This window comes from Felis catus, chromosome C2, assembly GCF_018350175.1.
Source record: "Felis catus isolate Fca126 chromosome C2, F.catus_Fca126_mat1.0, whole genome shotgun sequence".
NCBI classification, from domain to species: Eukaryota; Metazoa; Chordata; class Mammalia; order Carnivora; family Felidae; genus Felis; species Felis catus.
The window spans coordinates 68,230,066-68,248,367 of record NC_058376.1 but is presented as its reverse complement, the minus strand read 5'-3'; the positions used below and the strand labels follow the sequence as shown (position 1 = coordinate 68,248,367).

At 38.2% G+C, this 18,302-nt stretch overlaps 1 protein-coding gene across 2 annotated transcripts in view; it reads right to left on the bottom strand.

Annotated features, from left to right (window-relative positions):
* SLC49A4 (solute carrier family 49 member 4) overlaps positions 1 to 18,302 on the bottom strand; it is a 78,666-nt gene that overhangs the window by 54,829 nt on the left and 5,535 nt on the right. For both annotated transcript variants that reach the window (XM_003991709.6, XM_045037024.1), the window contains exon 2: positions 14,793 to 14,886. In XM_003991709.6, coding sequence (XP_003991758.2) covers positions 14,793 to 14,886 — 94 coding nt within the window. The remainder of the gene's footprint in view (positions 1 to 14,792; positions 14,887 to 18,302) is intronic.

Below are 18,302 nucleotides of genomic sequence, written 5' to 3'. Positions count from 1 at the left end.
TAGGCATTGTGATGGGAATATGAAATTACAAAGCTAAAGCCCTTGCCTTTCAAATCCTTAGGAGTAGTTTAAGTGTCACCTATCAGCACTGTACCAGGAATATAAAGAAAAAGAAGGCAATAATTAGTCCCGCCTTTAATGCTGTGGGGCCTGTGAGAAGAGTACTAATGGAGGTCCCTCAATATCTTCCTTCTCTTCTGACCTCTGGCTCTGGTCTGACAATATCATCGCATGTATGCACGTGGACCTGAAAGTCAGACTCCAAGTTTTGTCTTCCAAACAGCTGCTCCTTGGCAACCCCTTGAGCCTGGGGAGTACATACCAAGTATGGGGTCCACTCTTGGAAGAACAGACCTGAGAAAAAGGCCTGTTGCTGGCACATCTGGGGTCTTGTGTAGCTAGACTGTGATGAGAAGGGTGGGCACATCCCCCTGGCCCTACAGACTCCTCAGCACATAGGGAATAGTAAAGCTGAAGGAAAGCCAGAGTGGTAACTTTCAGGCAAGGAGCCCAGGGCAAGGACCCTTTGGCAGTACTGGCCACCCCAGAAAACAGTGTCAGGCAAATATGAAAATCTTAATATTGCAGGACAGGAGTTATTTTAGTAAGTGCCATGCCCTGAGGGACTCTAGAATACAAGTCCCCAACAACAGTGGGGATATAGAACAGGGGATGGTTTGGGGGACTGTTCTTAGCCATATAATAGATGTGGCTATAGGGAGATGACTGCATATTTGGAAGGCATATTTAAGTCCATAAAAATGTACAATAAGTGATTCAATATACATCAGAAGCTAAAAAAAGAGATCTGAGCTAAGAGCTATATATTGGGGTTGGGGAACAAACACTGGTGAATAGCAACATATATACATATTTTATGTTTTTGGGGGGAGAAAGCACAAGCGGGGGAGGAGGGAAGACAGAGAGGGAGACACAGAAACCGAAGCAGGCTCCAGGCTCCAAGCTGTCAGCACAGAGCCCAGTGCAGGGCTCGAACCCACCAACCGTGAGATCATGACCTGAGCCAAAGTCGGACGCTTAACCAACTGGGCCACCTGGGCACCCCACCAATATTTTTTAAATACAGGAAAAAGAGTCTAGAAAGACAACTAAGAAGGAGCAATTACAGAGGTAGAAAAAAAAGGCAAAAGAACAGTACAGCAGCAACTAAGGAGAGGAGGGTTTGAGATGAGGATGAGTGGTTGACTCATCAAGTTCAACAGATCAGGTTAAACAGATCAGGTCAAGTTAAACAGAAAGATCATTTGGTATCTGAAATGTAACCGTTAGATTCGGCAACATGGAGGTCATTCATGATCTGAGTAGAGCTGTTTCAGCAGAATGTTGAGGATGAAGTTAACACTTGTGAGAAAATGGAAATTTGGATTTAGACGGTGCTAGTCGTTAGATGCCAGAACAAAAATTAGGTATATAAGCTTGGCAAAGTGACAAGAAAAAAACACCCAAGCCTAAACGAATTGTCTGGACCAAAAAGTCTCCATTGCCTTCACATACTGAAAGGCAAATGCAACTCACTGTGATTGTCCTAATGCTTTTTAGCACTCGTGAAAGAAGCTGGCTTTCAGAAATTAATACCTATTGATCTGGGCTGACTGTCAAGAGGAGTGACTCACAATCTTCAGTAAAAGGAAGCAGATCCCATAATTTAATGTCAGTTTTTCTGTGTCATCATTATATGCTTCAGTTTTGTTTTGCAAGTTAAAGTTCCTTGCAGATAAGGACCATGGCTTCTAAATTTGCCACAGTGTCTCACGAAGTGTGGATGCTCTCTAGTAGAACACAGACTGACTCAGGTACAGGGAATCGGCGTTGCTGAAATACACTACTTGCGTTGCAGAACTCTCAGTTACCTAGACACATACATCAGATCCATTTTAAAAAGTTTAAATCCAGTGATACAAAAACCAAGATGATTAACAAATATTCTGGCAATAAAACTTAAAACAAACAAACAAACAAACAAACAAACAAAACCAATACTACACTGAGGGTGGTAAACGCATGGTCAATGCAAGTGAGGTAGACCCGGGAAGGGTAGAGAGAAGTTAGGATGGAGGCAGCTCCTGGGCAACAAGCTGTGCAGCAGAAAGGGAGCTCTCCAGACAGTTAACTCAGTAACTCACGGGCTTTAACTCTTGCCTCCTCACCTGAAACTTCACACCTGATAGTGGCCAGTCACATTCACTGTTAGGGGAATGCAAGTCTCGAACTCTGCAGGCCAAGATGTGACAGATCTGCCAAAGGCAGGTGTGCTGCCCTCTTTCTTCATCCCAGTCTCCTCTGATTCCTTGATTTATTCCCTCTCACCTTTCCCCAATGCTCTTTTTCCCCCTTTTTCACCTTTTTTCCTCCTACCTAGCTTCTGCCTACTTCTGAGGCCAAGTTTGTCTCATCCCCACAAGTCAGGTGGCAAAATGGGTGCGAGAGTGATTTCCCTAACAGGCTGAGAGGATAATTAAAGACCTGGAGTTTTTTCCAGCAGCAGCAGAACTAGATGGTAGAGAGTAGGAAAACCAGGAGCTGCCCACTAGTGTCAGAACTCCTGAGGGTTGCTAGCCTTTGGTAGGCCTGGGGGGTGGGGGACAGGAGGGAAGGGGTATGGGGAAGGGAACTACAGACAGCCTCACAAAATCCTGCTCTTGCCCTGTGCACCTTCACCTTCAGCCCTCAAAGAGCAAACCCCATCTCCCCCAAACCCCCCCACCCCCTGCCGCCCAGGCCTCAGTGGCACGTGGGATGGCATTTGCGCACAGCCACATTCCATTTCATATCATTCACTATACTACAGCTTTTCAAACAAATGCCAAGAGCTAAAGTTCAAACTGAAGATCCACAGCTCATGGTTTTCTAATGTACTTGACATTTTAGTTTGTATTTAATGATATTCTGGTATCCTAACCTTTTGCTTTCTGACATCCTGGAACAAATACTTGGGATTCCTCAACTATTTTCTATTTAGAATATGTTTTAGAATTCGAATTTTTATAGCTGGAAGAGACTTCAAACCTCATCTAGATAACCCACCTCTGCATTTTACAGATATAAAAATTGAGTTCCAGAGAGGCTGATACATTTAGAATCATACTTATAATTTTATAACTTTCTTTTCTCCAAAAAGTATTGGGGGAAGCTCCAAAGTCATATAACTAGCTAATGGCTAAGCCAGGACTGGAAAATAATACAAAATCTGACTTAATCAGTCTACAAATCTCTCTACTCTTCCAACATGGTCTCATTCTCAAAGTTCTCTTAACATTATTAATAAAAATCATTGATTGTTAAGATAACTCAAAGGTTCTCAGATCCAAAGGCATGCAAGTAGCTAGCATACTTTTTTTTTTCTGTGCATATATCTACTTTAGAAATCTATTACAGCTAGCAGTAGTGATAATTGGTTTAGAAGATAGAAAATAGATAGAAAATTGGTTTAGAAACACAGTAGATACTTCCTCAGTGTAAGTCCAGCATTCTTAACTTTAACTCTACGTATTTTTAATACAAAATAATTTAGAATTGACAACAATATTTACTTCTAAGACTCAATATGCCAATGTTTCAAAAACGTTCTCCCAATTCCTAATCATCCTGCATCAGAGTAAACTGGTGTGTTATAGAATTTCATGGATTTTGAAAATGGCAGAGTGCTAGAAATAGTTTTCCTTTATTTAGTCCAAGAAAATATAGGGCAAAAAAAGGGTCAGAGATGTCATGAATTAATTACTGAAAAAAGGAAGAAAGGAAGAAAGAGTTGATGGTGGAAAGGAATAAGCCTTCTAAAGACTGCTGTTGCAGTCTTCAGTTTTAAGAAAATCTATTTCAGGGGCCCCTAGGTGGTTCAGTTGGTTAAGCATTTGGCTTCAGCTCAGGCCATGATCTAGCAGTTTGTGAGTTTGAGCCCCGCATCGGGCTCTGTGCTGACAGCTTGGAGCCTGGAGCCTGGAGCCTGCTTCCGATTCTATGTCTCCTCCTCTCTCTGCCCCTCCCCCACTTGTGCTCTGTCTCTACCAAAAATAAATAAATGTAAAAAAAATTTTTTTTAAGAAAATCTATTTCACTTTTATATCCTTTAATAATTTTGGCCAACTATGATTCAATATCTACCACGGGCAAGGCACCTATAGCTAGACACTAAGGAGAATATAAAGATGAATACATATTATGGTCTTGACCCTAAATAGCTTATGATAACTTATCAAGTACCAGTTACAGACAGTACATAAAAAAAACACAGGGAAGAGTGTTAGACATCAGAAACCAAAACTTCTAGTCTTAGCTAAATTTATTACCTGTATAATCTTTGGTGAATCACCTATTCTCTTGGTGTTTCAACTTCTCCAAAGGTACTTTATCTCACAGGGGTTTTTTTAAGGCCAAAAGTAATACTCTCTCAGCAAGGTAGAGGGGGAAAATGGGTGTTGTCTTGGTCTAAGAGATGTCTACCCCCCCCATTTTGTCTCATAACTTTTTTCTGATCTTCTTTTATTTTGTCCTCTTAGTTTAAAAGTATATATACTCATAGTAGAAAAATGTATAAAGAAAAAAAAATCCAGGGGTGCCTGGGTGGCTCAGTCGGTTGAGTGCCGACTTTGGCTCAGGTCATGATCTAGCGGTTCATGGGTTCGAGCCCTGCATCAGGCTCTGTGCTGACAGCTCAGAGCCTGGAGCCTGCTTCGGATCCTGTGTCCCCCTCTCTCTCTCTGCTCCTCCCCTGCTCACACTCTCTCTTTCTCTCTCTCTCTTAAAAATAAAATAAAAAACACCCCCCCAAAAAAAAAGAAAAAAGAAAAAAATTAAGGTCACTAACTCAATTACATAGCCCAGACAACCATACTAATGTATTTAAAACAAATTTTATGTTAATGTTTATTTATTTTTGAGAGAAAGACAGTGCAAGTGGGGGAGGGGCAGAGAGAGAGGGAGACACAGAATCCAAAGCAGGCTCTAGGCTCTGAGCTGTCAGGATGGAGACCAATGCAGGGCTTGAATCCACAAACTGTGAGATCATGACCAGAGTCAAAGATGGACACTTAACCGACTAAGCCACCCAGGAGCTTCTTTTTTTCTTTCAGTTCTCCCCCCCACCCCCCACTCTGCCCCAATGCATCTCTCAATACTTAAGCATCGGTAACCACAAAAACCATACTGAATATACAGTTTTATCCACTGAGTCATTTTAACTTCATAGTTTGTCATAAGCATCTTCTCATTAAAGATTCTTGGTAATCATAACAGCATGACAGTTTACTATGCAGATATACAAAACTTATTTAACCATTTTCCTAATGTTTGCTACTTACTTGCTAATATTAATAATGCTGTTGTGACAATCTTTGTATGTAAATATTTGCTACTTCCCAAATTACTTCTTTAGGGTCAATAAGTCAAAGGATATGAACATTTTAGGTTTTATGAAACATATTCCCAAATTGTTTTCAGAAGGATATGTAGTAATTTATATCCCCATTAGTTGTGATTGATGTTTGTCTCACCAGCATTAAGTTTCATCAGCACTGAGTGTCACTGTTAAGAACACACACACACACATACACACAAATAACTTGGTTTAGTTTTCTAATGCTCTTGTAACAAATTACCATAAAACTTGTGGCTTTGGGGCGCCTGGGTGGCGCAGTCGGTTAAGCATCCAACTTCAGCCAGGTCACGATCTCGCGGTCCATGAGTTCGAGCCCCGCGGCAGGCTCTGGGCTGATGGCTCAGAGCCTGGAGCCTGTTTCCGATTCTGTGTCTCCCTCTCTCTCTGGCCCTCCCCCGTTCATGCTCTGTCTCTCTCTGTCCCAAAAATAAATAAACGTTGAAAAAAAAAAAAAAAACAAACTTGTGGCTTTAAAACAACACAAATTTACTATCTTACAGCTCTGTAAATCAGAATCCAACATGGGTCTCACTAGGCCAAAATCAAGGTGTCAGCATGGCTTTGTTCCTTTATAGAGGCTCTAGAGAATAATCAGTTTCCTTGCCTTTTCTGGTTTCTAGAGGCCCCCTTCCTGTTTTCAAAGCTAGCAACAGAGATTTGAGTCCTCTCAGGCTGCATATCTCTGACTTCCTCTTCAGTCTCTTTTAAGGACTTTTGTGATTACACTGAGCCCACATGAATAACTCAGGATAAGCTCCTTATTTTAAGGTTAGCTGATTAGCAAACTTAACTCCATCTGCAACCAAAGCATTCCCTCACCATGTAACATAACATATTCATAGGTTTCAGAGATGAGAGCATGGATATCCTTTGGGGCTGGGGGCATTATTCTGCCTACCACGCTTGGTAAGGCCAAAAGGCATCTTCTCATTTTAATCTGCATTTCTTTTTTGATTACTCGTCTTTTTTCCCTACTGGTGTATTGCAATCTTTCTCATTTTAAGTGAATGCTTTATATATTTATCTACATTATTTACCTGCATTTTAACTGGGTACATGGCTGCTGAGCTGTATTTCTAGACTCTCTTACAGAAGGGCTTTAATCTGTTTTAAGACAGGGGTGGCCATGTGACTAAGTCTACAATGGGATGTGAATACAAATGACATATACAACCTCTTCCTCATCACCTAAAGATGTAGTCATTGCCCTGGATGTCCTACTTCCCTTCCTGTGGGCTAGAATGAGAGTATGACTATGAGCCGGCTTCAACCACTTGGACGAGGACATCCCTCTAGGGGATGTTACAGCAACAACAGAAAAGAAACTTGGGTCCTGGGAGGGCCTTGTGGAACAGAGCTGCCTACCTGCTTTGAGCAAATCTCAAGCAATCCACTATCTTTTAGACTGTTTTTTTTTTTTTCCAGAGAAAAATAAACTTCTATCTCATTGAGTCTGTGTATTTTTGGTATCTTTATTATATAGCTTAGCTTTTTATACCTTACTAATGCATAGGCTGTCAATAAATGCTGACTGTTGAATTATGAATTTAAAGGATGAAATCTGGAAACCAACATTTGTTATTTATGTCTACTGTATCTGTTTTTCCATTCACCCTCCTAAATTGCTTATATATTTTTATATTATTCTATCGGTTATCTATCATACTTGCAACACATTTTTCCCAGTTTGCGTTTTAACTTTGATTTGTTTTGAAGCATAAAGGTTCAAATGTTTATGTAGTCCAACCTATAAATCTTTCCCTTTGTGATCTTTTTCATGGTTTTTATGCTTGGAAAAAAGAAATCTCTCTAGAGATAAGATTAATTTTCCCTGATACTGTCTCCCTGTTAAATACGCAGCTCATCACTCCATCTGGAATGTATTTTGATGTATGTAAGGTAACCAAATAAGTAACTGATTTTCCCAAACACATATTAGATAAACCTACTTAATAAAATATGATTTGTTTAATAACCTACTGACTTATAGGTTTTTAATTATGTTAAATTATTACCAACATCTACTACTGGCCTATTTTGTTCCTATAATGATTTTGTTGCAGATAAAATAATATTTTAATTGTTTGTTCCTTTTGACATTAAGAGAAAAAAATCTAGGGCAAATCTTTATTCAAAAGAAAAAAATTGGGATTTACAACAGACTCTGAATATATTCCTCATAACTTTCAACTCAGCCTACTCTGGGAATCCTATCAACATGTCTGATTATGATTATGTAAAGTAGGGAAGGAGAGGGGTATGATGAGGGAGGGGCCCATGGGGAATTCTAGAATTCTAACTTAGGTAATGGGTACATGGCTGCCTGTTTTATGATTATTTCCCTGAAGTGTACATATATGTTTATGTACTTTTCTATACGTATATTATGTTTAACCTAAACAAAGTAAATAAAAATATTCATGTAAGATACTGAACGGGCCCTTGGAAGAAATGTCTCAAAAATCACCATATCCTAAAGATAACCAAAAGAGGAAAAAGTATTATCCACAGCTTTCTATTTTTTTATCCTGCTAACTGCTAATGAAGATGAGTTATCTTTGCCTACCAATCTCCCTCATCCAGAGCCCATATTACCACCATGCAGAAACAGTAGTGAAACTTGACCCCTGGAGGCTTAAGAGTCAAACTGGGGCAAATAAAATTATTGAATAAAGGCTAAATCTTAATCTGCTTCAAGACATTAAATATATTATGTGACTATACTGCAGGATGGACAAGCACAATGCAATGTGCTTAATCATTTAAAGTGAGGATGCTAGAACTTAGGGAGTAGTTCTGAAACTTAAATGAACATAAAATTAACCAAAGGAGCGTGTTCAAACTGTTGATTCTGGAGATTCATTCCAGAGACCACATCAGTGGAACTACAGTGGGGCACAGGGATCTGCATTTTTAATAAGTAGGTAGTCTGTAAACCATACTTTTAAAAAACACTGACCTAGGGAAACCTGAATCTTAATGTATTTTACAGAGAAGAGTCTTAATCCTGAAATCTATCAAGTGTTCATTTTTACACGGAAAGGTTTCTATTTCTATACTGGGGAAATCTGCATATAACCCTTCTTTGCCTTTCCTTCTCTTATTCTTGTTACTAAAACTCTAACGTGGTCATTTTAGTTTCACTTAACTAGTGTCTTCAGTCAAAAAGGTAATATATGCACATGGTAAAAATATTTCCAAGAATAGGAAAGAGTACCAAAAAAAAGAAAAAAAAGTAAATCTCCCCTCAACCCCAGACTTCTAGTTCCCCAGACATCTTTCTCAGAAACAATATAATGGTTTCTTTCAAAAACAGTTCCTTGCCAAACACTGGCACATACATCCTTCCCACTTTTTTCTAAGTAGGAACATTTTAAACATAACATGTTACATAATATGTAAACTTTGCATTTAAAAAAAAAACTTGACACTATATCTTGGAAACATTTCTGTTCAGCACTTAACAGAACTTTCACTTCCTTTTCACAGCTGCATACTATTCCATCATACACTTCACCATAACCAATCCTCTTTTGAAGACACTGCCCTTCTGACCAGTCACCTACTATTACAAGCCAAGCTGCATAAACATGCTTATTCCTGCAAACTGGTAGAGCTTTATATGTGGGCTAATTTTTTAGAAGTGTAAATATTGGGTTAAAGGACAATTGCATTTTGAATCTACTAAATACTGTCAAAATACCCTCCAAATAGGAATGCCCCAAACTACTCGCACATCAGTGGTGCCCGTTTTTTCCTACCCTGAGCAACATACCATGTCATCACACTTTTTCATCTTTGCCAATAAAAAGATATCTACTTGCTGTTTTAATTTTCATTTCTTTAATTATGACAGAGAGCTTAACATCTTTCCCTAAGTTTACGTCATCTGTATTTCAATATCTGTAATTGCTCACTCATTCATACCTGTCACTCATTTTCCTACTAAGTTATTTTATTTGAAGGAATTCTTTTCAACTAAAATTCAACAACTTTATTGTTGCAAATATTCCCCAGTTTTTAACTTGTGACTTTGTTTTGTAGTATATTTAATCATGAAGATAATATAAATTTTTATGTGTTCAGATGTATGAAGCCTTTTTTTTTCCTCACATCGGAATCTTTTTTTAACTTGTTTTATTTTTTATTTTTTTAAATTTACATCCAAATTAGTTAGCATATAGTGAAACAATGATTTCAGGAGTAGATTCCTTAGTGCCCCTTACCCATTTAGCCCATCTCCCCTCCCACTACCCCTCCAGTAACTCTCAGTTTATTCTCCATATTTAAGAGTCTCTTATGTTTTGTCCCCCTCCCTGTTTTTATATTATTTTTGTTTCCCTTCCCTTATGTTCATCTGTTTTGTCTCTTAAAGTCCTCATATGAGTGAAGTCACATGATTTTTTTCTTTCTCTGACTAATTTCACTTAGCATAATACCCTCCAGCTCCATCCACACAGTTGCAAATGGCAAGATTTCATTCTTTTTGATTGCCAAGTAATACTACATTGTATATATATACACCACATCTTCTTTATCCATTCATCCATCGATGGACATTTGGGCTCTTTCCATACTGTGGCTATTGTTAATAGTGCTGCTGTAAACATGGGGGTGCATGTGTCCTTTCGAAACAGCACACCTGTATCCCATGGGTAAATGCCTTGTAGTGCAATTGCTGGGTTGTAGGGTAGTTCTATTTTTAGTTTTTTGAGGAACCTCCATACTGTTTTCCAGAGTGGCTGCACCAGCTTGCATTCCCAGCAACAATGCAAAAGAGATCCTCTTTCTCTGCATCTGTTGTTCCCTGAGTTGTTAATGTTAGCCATTCTGATAGGTGTAAGGTAGTATCTCATTGTGGTTTTGATTTTTATTTCCCTGATGATGAGTGATGTTGAGCATTTTTTCATGTGTCGGTTGGCCATCTGGATGTCTTCTTTGGAGAAATATCTATTCATGTCTTTTGCCCATTTCTTCACTGGATTATTTGTTTTTTGGATGTTGAGTTTGACAAGTTCTTCATAGATTTTGGATACTAATCCTTTACCTGATATGTCATTTGCAAATATCTTCTCCCATTCCGTCGGTTGCCTTTTAGTTTTGCTGATTGTTTCCTTTGCTGTGCAGAAGCTTTTTATTTTGATGAGGTCCCAGATGAAGCCTTTCTTTTATGGCTTCTGGGACTTGTGTAGGAAGGCCTTCCCCATGCAAAAAGTATTGAAAAATAGTCCATGTTCTAACACTTTTATGGTTCATTTTTTTTTACATTTAAATTTTTGATCCAATTTGAATTTACTTAAGTGGTAAGACAGAGATTTAAGGTTTTTCTTCATTTTTTTTGGTCCCCAGATAGCTAAGTAATTATCACAAAACCATTTAATAAACAATATTTCTGATATGGTTATTTCTTTTCTTTCTATTCTATTCTACTCTACTCTACTCTACTCTACTCTACTCTATAATTAAGTAATCTCTACACTCAATGTGGGGCTTGGTCCCACAACCCTGAGGTTAAGAGTCGCATACTCCACCAACTGAGCCAGCCATTTTGGTCATTTTAAATGTAATTTTGCCAGCCAAAAGCATTTTACAATAGAATATATTTCTTTAAAAAAAATCTATGTTTACTAGAACCATACTATTTAACTTTCTAACACACATTAGTAAATGTTATCTATTATTTATATTAATGAAAACTATACTGAACTAGAAGATAACATGGCATGTGTTAGGGAATTGCTGGATAAACACATACGATTAACAGCAGATATAACTTACTTTAAGTTCACCTTCCAGAAATCTTTATTTACTGGGCATGCAATATCATATAGTGCTATAGAACAATGTCATCTATAATTTTTTTGTATGATCTGCTTCCCAATCATAGAAGACATGCTTTATAGTTGATTATTCTAAGTTCCTTATTTATCCATGACGTTAATAGAAGTGGCAAAATAATTTCCTTGAATTTTTATTGGTACTATGCAGATAAAAGAAATATTGATACCATGCAGAGGTACAGAACCAATAGGAAGGTGGTAAGAAAAATCCTGATTGAGAAAAGAGCTTGTCAGAAGCTGCTATTTTCATGTTTTGAGACTTACAGAAGCTAAGATATAGGAAGCCAAGGGTGGAGGGTCACTATTCCTGAAGACTGGGTCTGAGACTCAAAAAGCTCCAAGCAAAACAGGGGCACAAAATATAGATGGCCAAATACTCTTTTCAGCGCTAGTCAAATCCATGTTAAAGGTCTTTACCCCTTCCCGCTGTGTATCAGGATGGAGACTGAAGCTTAAAAGTGGTGATCTATTGAACCTACTAGTCAAAAACACGTATTCTAATTGTAGCATTTTCATTTTAACAGCTGCATATGCATTGTTAACACTACTGCTTAAAAGAAATACTGTATGGACATAAAACGAAGTGTCATTTTAAGGAGATAATATTCCTACATTCTTTATAGATGAACATATAAGGACTGAAAATTCAATTTATACCCTCTTTTTATGAAAGATTCAATCTCTCTGAACTCTTTATTTTAGCAGTTCTCTTTCATCTCTCTTTGTTTACATTTCTTTATGAGCTCTATTTCTTTTTCATACCATCTTCTTCACCAAGATGAAGAGTCAAGTCTTCATTATTCCTAGAATTTTACAACTGGAAAGGATATAAAGGGAAATAAGACTACAGAGAATAATATGGATCGCCCATGACAGAAGAAAAGCTAACAAAAATATTAATGGGCTTTTTGAAAGAATGCATCATTAAAGTTAAGTTTACTGAAGTTTGTACTTAAAAACTGTGGATGCTTAAAAAAAAAAACCCGTATGTTTGAAAAATTATGAACATCTCAAACACAATAATGAAACTCATCTGTTAAAACCTCACTCAAAAGGATAGGAAATGAAGACTAACTTTCCACAGAAACCCATCATCTCTCACCTGGTTTATTGCACCAGTTCCCCAACTGGTTTTCTTATTCCTGCCCTTGACCTTCAGCATCAGTCTATTCTCAACAGAGCAGCTTATGACCAAGGTTCTCCTCAACTCAAAACCACCAATGGTTTTCTAGCTCAGAAAAAGCTAAGGTCTTAAAGGACCCTGTCTCATGCTCCCACCACTCCATAACCAGCCTGGTCTCATCATTTCCTGTCACTCTTCCCATGAAATCTCTCATATCTCACATGGCTCCAGCCACACCAGCCTCCCTGCCAGGCAGGCACATTCTTCCCTTCCCACCCTTTACACTTGTTGTTCTTCCTGGAATGCTTGGCCCCCAGATAATGTATGGTCCGTTCTTTGGGTTTTTACCCCATAAAGTTATCTTCCTAGTAAGCATTTTTTTTTTTGGTTTTGTTTTTTTTTTTTTGGCCATTCTTTCTGAGATTTCACCATCCTTCCCTTGACATTTCAAATCTTTCCTTCCTACTTTATTTTTTCTCCATAACACATACTATATATTTTATTTACTTATCTATCTTACTGCCTCTTTCCCCAACCAGAATGTAAACTCCAAGAGACAAGCATTTGTCTATAGCGTTCTCTGTTGTATTCCCCATGTCCAGAAAAGAGCTTGGCACACAGTGAATTCTGTCGAGTAACTAAACTGATAAATGAATAAACAAATAAAAGAATGACTCCAATTTGGGCTCTCATGTCTTCTTTCCTGGACTCCTACCAACTATCTCTCCCTTCTGTAATCAATCTTACATACCTCAAATCAGGAGTTTACCCAATACAGGTCAGGTCCTATTGTTGCTCTGAGCCACTTAAGAACTAAGTGGCTTCCAACTGCCCAGTGAGGAAAACACAATTCTACAGGACAGCATCTAAGATCCCTCATATTCTGGATAACCTTTTCTAAACTCATCTCTTTATATCCCATTCTTATACCTTATCCCGTAGACCAGTGTTTCCCAAACTTGAGTAATCTATGAATCCTTTTTTTAAAAATTTTGTTTAATTTTTATTTATTTTTGAGAAAGAGAAAAAGACAGAGCGTGAACTGGGGAGGGGCAGAGAGAGAGGGAGACACAGAATCTGAAGCAGCTCCAGGCTCTGAGCTATCAGCACAGAGCCTGACGCAGGGCCTGAACCCACAAACCATGAGCTCATGACCTGAGCCGAAGTCAAATGTTTAACGGGTTGAGCCACCCAGATGCCCCTATGGGTCCCCTTTAAAGGGGAAAAATTTCTCAATGAGTTTCAAGATCACATCCTATGGCCCCAGTTTAAGAAACACTAATTTAAGAAATTGATGTTCTGATTAGTAAAAATGTCTTTTAGTTACAGATTATTACTGGTAAAATAATTTTTAATATTCTAACCAACAGGAAAATAAAGCTTTAAAATTTTCTTGTACCTTGTGCCCTCTGAGAATACATCCAGAGACCCCAGTTGCAGAAATGATGCTGTACACAAACGAAGCTACCTATCCATCCCAGAAGAGGCCTATGCTTACCTACCTCTATGCCTTCATTCCTGCTATTCTACTCTGTAATATTCTTTCCCCAAACTACAGTTATCAAATTCTACTCAGCCTCCAATGCCTTGTTTAATTATCACCCCCTTCATGAACTTTTTTTTTTATTGTTTATTCATTTATTTTGAAAGAGAGAGAGAAAAAACACCAGTTGGGGAGGGACAGTGAAGGGAGAGAGAATCCCAAGCATGCTCCATGCTTAGCGCAGAGCCCAATGTGGGGTTCAATCTCATGACTGTTGAGATCAGGACCTGAGCCAAAATCAAAAGTCAGCCACTTGGACACCTGGGTGGCTCAATCAGTTAAGCATCTGACTTTGGCTCAGGTCACGATCTCACAGTTCACAAATTTAAGCCCCACGTTGGGCTCTGTGCTGACAGCTCAGAGCCTCGAGCCTGCTTCAGATTCTGTGTCCCCCTCTCTCTCTTGAGCTCTGTCTCTCTCTCTCTCTCTCTCAAAATAAATACACATTGAAAACAAATTTTTTTTAAAAAGAGATGCTTAACAGACTGAACCACCCAGGTGCCGCTTGAACTCTTTTTGACACCCTCAGCCAAAACTTCTCTCAGTCTCTCAGGACAGTTTTATACTTCTTCTACTGCATTAACTACTTTATTCTTCCTTATGTTATACTATTATTTTCCTGTGGTCACTATAGCTCCTAGATAGCATGAAGATTAATTGTTCTTTTTATTTACAGAAAAACTAGTAGAGTCCTCTTCCATATGACAACTAATAAATGTTTATTGAATTAATCATCATGTAGGGGGAAAAATAAATGCTAATATAAATATGACCTTCTACTGAGACTCTTAAAACTGAAACTATTTACTAAATGCTTATAACCAAACATATATAATATACTCATAAAAAAGAGAAAAATGTGGGATAAATTTTAAGTTACTTATGATTTACCTTCTTTTAAGCATTAAGTCTGATACAGGTATGCATCTTAGACCAGTTCCCAAAACCATAAGGAAGGATGTCAGAAGCACAGTTACCCGAAGACCTAAGAGGAAACAAAAACATCTGGGTTATTTTTTAAATCCTCTTCACATATGTCCGATGTCAAAAGCAAAGATTTTTTTTACTCAATCATAATGATGTTATATTCTAATATGATAGCTTTTTGCTAAAACTACAAATGGGGGAAAAATTCTACATGCTGAAAATGGAAGGATTCTAACTTTAATAGAAAACTTGAATGATCACACCAACGAAGAAGTTCCAATAGCTCTAGTTTTTCAAAATGAATGGCTACAATGTTTTGTTCACATAGAACACTAAAAATATAGAACATAATTTTAAAGGCGTAGATATTTTAGCTTTATACGTCCAATGTGAAATTTCCAATTTTCTTTTTAATTTTTTTTTCAACGTTTATTTATTTTTGGGACAGAGAGAGACAGAGCATGAACGGGGGAGGGGCAGAGAGAGAGGGAGACACAGAATCGGAAACAGGCTCCAGGCTCTGAGCCATCAGCCCAGAGCCTGCCGCGGGGCTCAAACTCACGGACCGCGAGATCGTGACCTGGCTGAAGTCGGACGCTTAACCGACTGCGCCACCCAGGCGCCCCGAAATTTCCAATTTTCGAATGCAAGTTGCAAAAATTCTAACCTGCTCCTATAAAGATTTTTAAGGTGATAGACCACTGCTTTAAATTTTCTTGAAAAATGACAGCTAGCTAATTATGTATTTGATCTTTTTTTTTTTTCAACGTTTATTTATTTTTGGGACAGAGAGAGACAGAGCATGAACGGGGGAGGGGCAGAGAGAGAGGGAGACACAGAATCGGAAGCAGGCTCCAGGCTCTGAGCCATCAGCCCAGAGCCTGACACGGGGCTCGAACTCACAGACCAGAGCCTGACACGGGGCTCGAACTCACAGACCGCGAGATCGTGACCTGGCTGAAGTCGGACGCTTAACCGACTGCGCCACCCAGGCGCCCCTATGTATTTGATCTTATAATCAGGACAAGCTAATGCTTGTTATATGAGGTGGTTCTTTTAGAACACTTTGATAATACAATAATGGTCTTTTTATTTTTCTTGACTTATCAGATGGCTTTCAATTCATAGAATGATACAGTTTAAAAAAAGGTTTAGAACTTTATAATATTGATCAGATACCTTTTCCCTTTCTACCTCAAATAAATTATTTTTAAAATGTGTGCCAATGGTCAGTCACATGGATAACAAGGTAAAAGAGAATATAAAAACATTAAAATAAGATAACCAAAAACACACACAATATTCTAGCTATGGCAGAATAATATAATGGGACTATAAATTCCTACTGTTCAAATGCTGCATTTTTTTTTTTTAACATTTATTCATTTTTTGAGAGACAGAGAGAGAGCACAAGCAGGGGAGGGGCAGACACAGAATCTGAAGCAGGCTCCAGGCTCTGAGCTGTCAGCACAGAGCCCGATGCGGGGCTTGAACTAATGAAATGCGAGATCATGACCTGAGCTGAAGTCGGACGCTTAACAGACTGAGCCACCCAAGGGGCCCCTTGAATGCTGTATTTCTGTTACAACTAAACTAATACCACCTTGCTATTTGTGGCAACCACATCACACAGGGGGCTCTTACCAAGCATGTGGGAAAAGGGACGACATTTCTTCCAATTTCTCCTAAACTCAACACTTCCTTGAAGCCATTTCATAGTGAATAGACTTAATGCAAAATTTTTAGTGCAAATGTTTCTTTTTTCCAGATCTTTTTTTTTTTGAAAGATGGGAGATGGTTAAGTATTTTGGTTTTCAAAGGGCTTTTCTGCTTTAAGGTGTTAAAAACAAGACAACAGGCCAAAAATAGAGTTGCTCATGCAACGCCTCATGTCACCAAACTAAATGGACTTCATTATTTTTGGTTCTCCCAGAAATGGATCCCTAATCTAGTCCAGTGCTAGTGAGTTAACCTGCCTGACAGAGAGACCCCTTCTGTCCCCTTAAGGAAGACGACCTTGCCACAACCAATCCAACTTCCTTTGCTCCATTCTGTGTATAAAAGTCTTTCATTTTGTACAGCTCCTTGGAATTCCTTTCTATATGAGCATATATGCTCATATGCTATATGAGATCCTGTCTGATTCATGAATCATTGAATAAAGCCAATAAGTATCTTTAAATTTACTCAGTTGACTTTTGTTTCTTAACCAAGGAAATTGAAAGTCAACAAAACTATAATTATGCAGATTAAACATAGCAAGGAAAATAAACGAGATCTGCATCAGGCACACACATGCCACATTGAGGATAATGTGTGATATGAACTGAGTTAGCTTTATGATATTCTTATATGATTTGAATATGATTAATACAACTTGGCAGAAGGAATACCATAGAAAATTGTGTTTCCCAGTAAGAAGTAATATATACATACTGTTCATTTACTGTTTCTATTAAGAGAATGCAGATTTTAAACACACATTATAGCCACAGGAAATAGAGTGTAATTAATAATAAGTACATTCATGGTCATAAACATGCTAAACTTGCAAAATGTTGCTCTTATAAGGTTATATGGGGTGTCCTATGAGATAATGAAGAAAATTTTATAGATTTTGGACTAGAAGGCTTACCTGCTAAATGATATTTTTTTTTCTAAGTATTTGGTTTGTAATTAAGGTAAGCAGCCACCAAGTAAGCAGTGAGGCATTGTTTATGGCCATATAGTCCAAATAACCAGGCTTCCTATTATTACTGCTGAAGGTCAGCACACTTTTCTACTCAATTATAGTTTTTATCAAATAAATGACAATATAACAGTTAAATATATACATTTTAGAACAAACAAGTTGTGAAAAGCTGATTATTAAAGCAATCTCACAGGTACCACTTGTGGCTTTCTTGCTTACCTTTTCTTAAATTAATTTTTGTTTTAGTGTTTATTTATTTTTGAGAGAGACAGAGACAGAAAGAGAGGAATGCAAGCTGGAGAGGGGCAGAAAGAGAGGGAGACAGAGAGTCCAAAGCAGGCTCCAGGCTCTGAACTGTCAGCACAGAGTCCGACGCGGGGCTCGAACTCACAAACTGAGAGATCATGACCTGAGCCAATGTTGGACGCTTAACTGACTGAACCACCCAGGGTACCCCTTTTCTTGCTTATTTTTAATTGTTGCCAAGTATTACTTAATCCACCCCAGATGATGCTCAATTCCGAACAGAATGCTTTCTTTATCGCATTTGAATCTTGACAAGGAGGAACTCTATAATTTCATGTAATCAAAAAAGACATCAACTAGTTGATTTTAGGAAGGAGAGGTATGAGGGCCCTAGGAAAATAGCTTATGAGACATCTAGTACTTTTACATAAATAAGTAGATACCAAGTGATTATAGTAGTGGGATATGAATGCCAAAAACCATCTGATGAAAGGTTTTAGAACAATTTCAGAAAACCAAACATGATTGAAAATAAA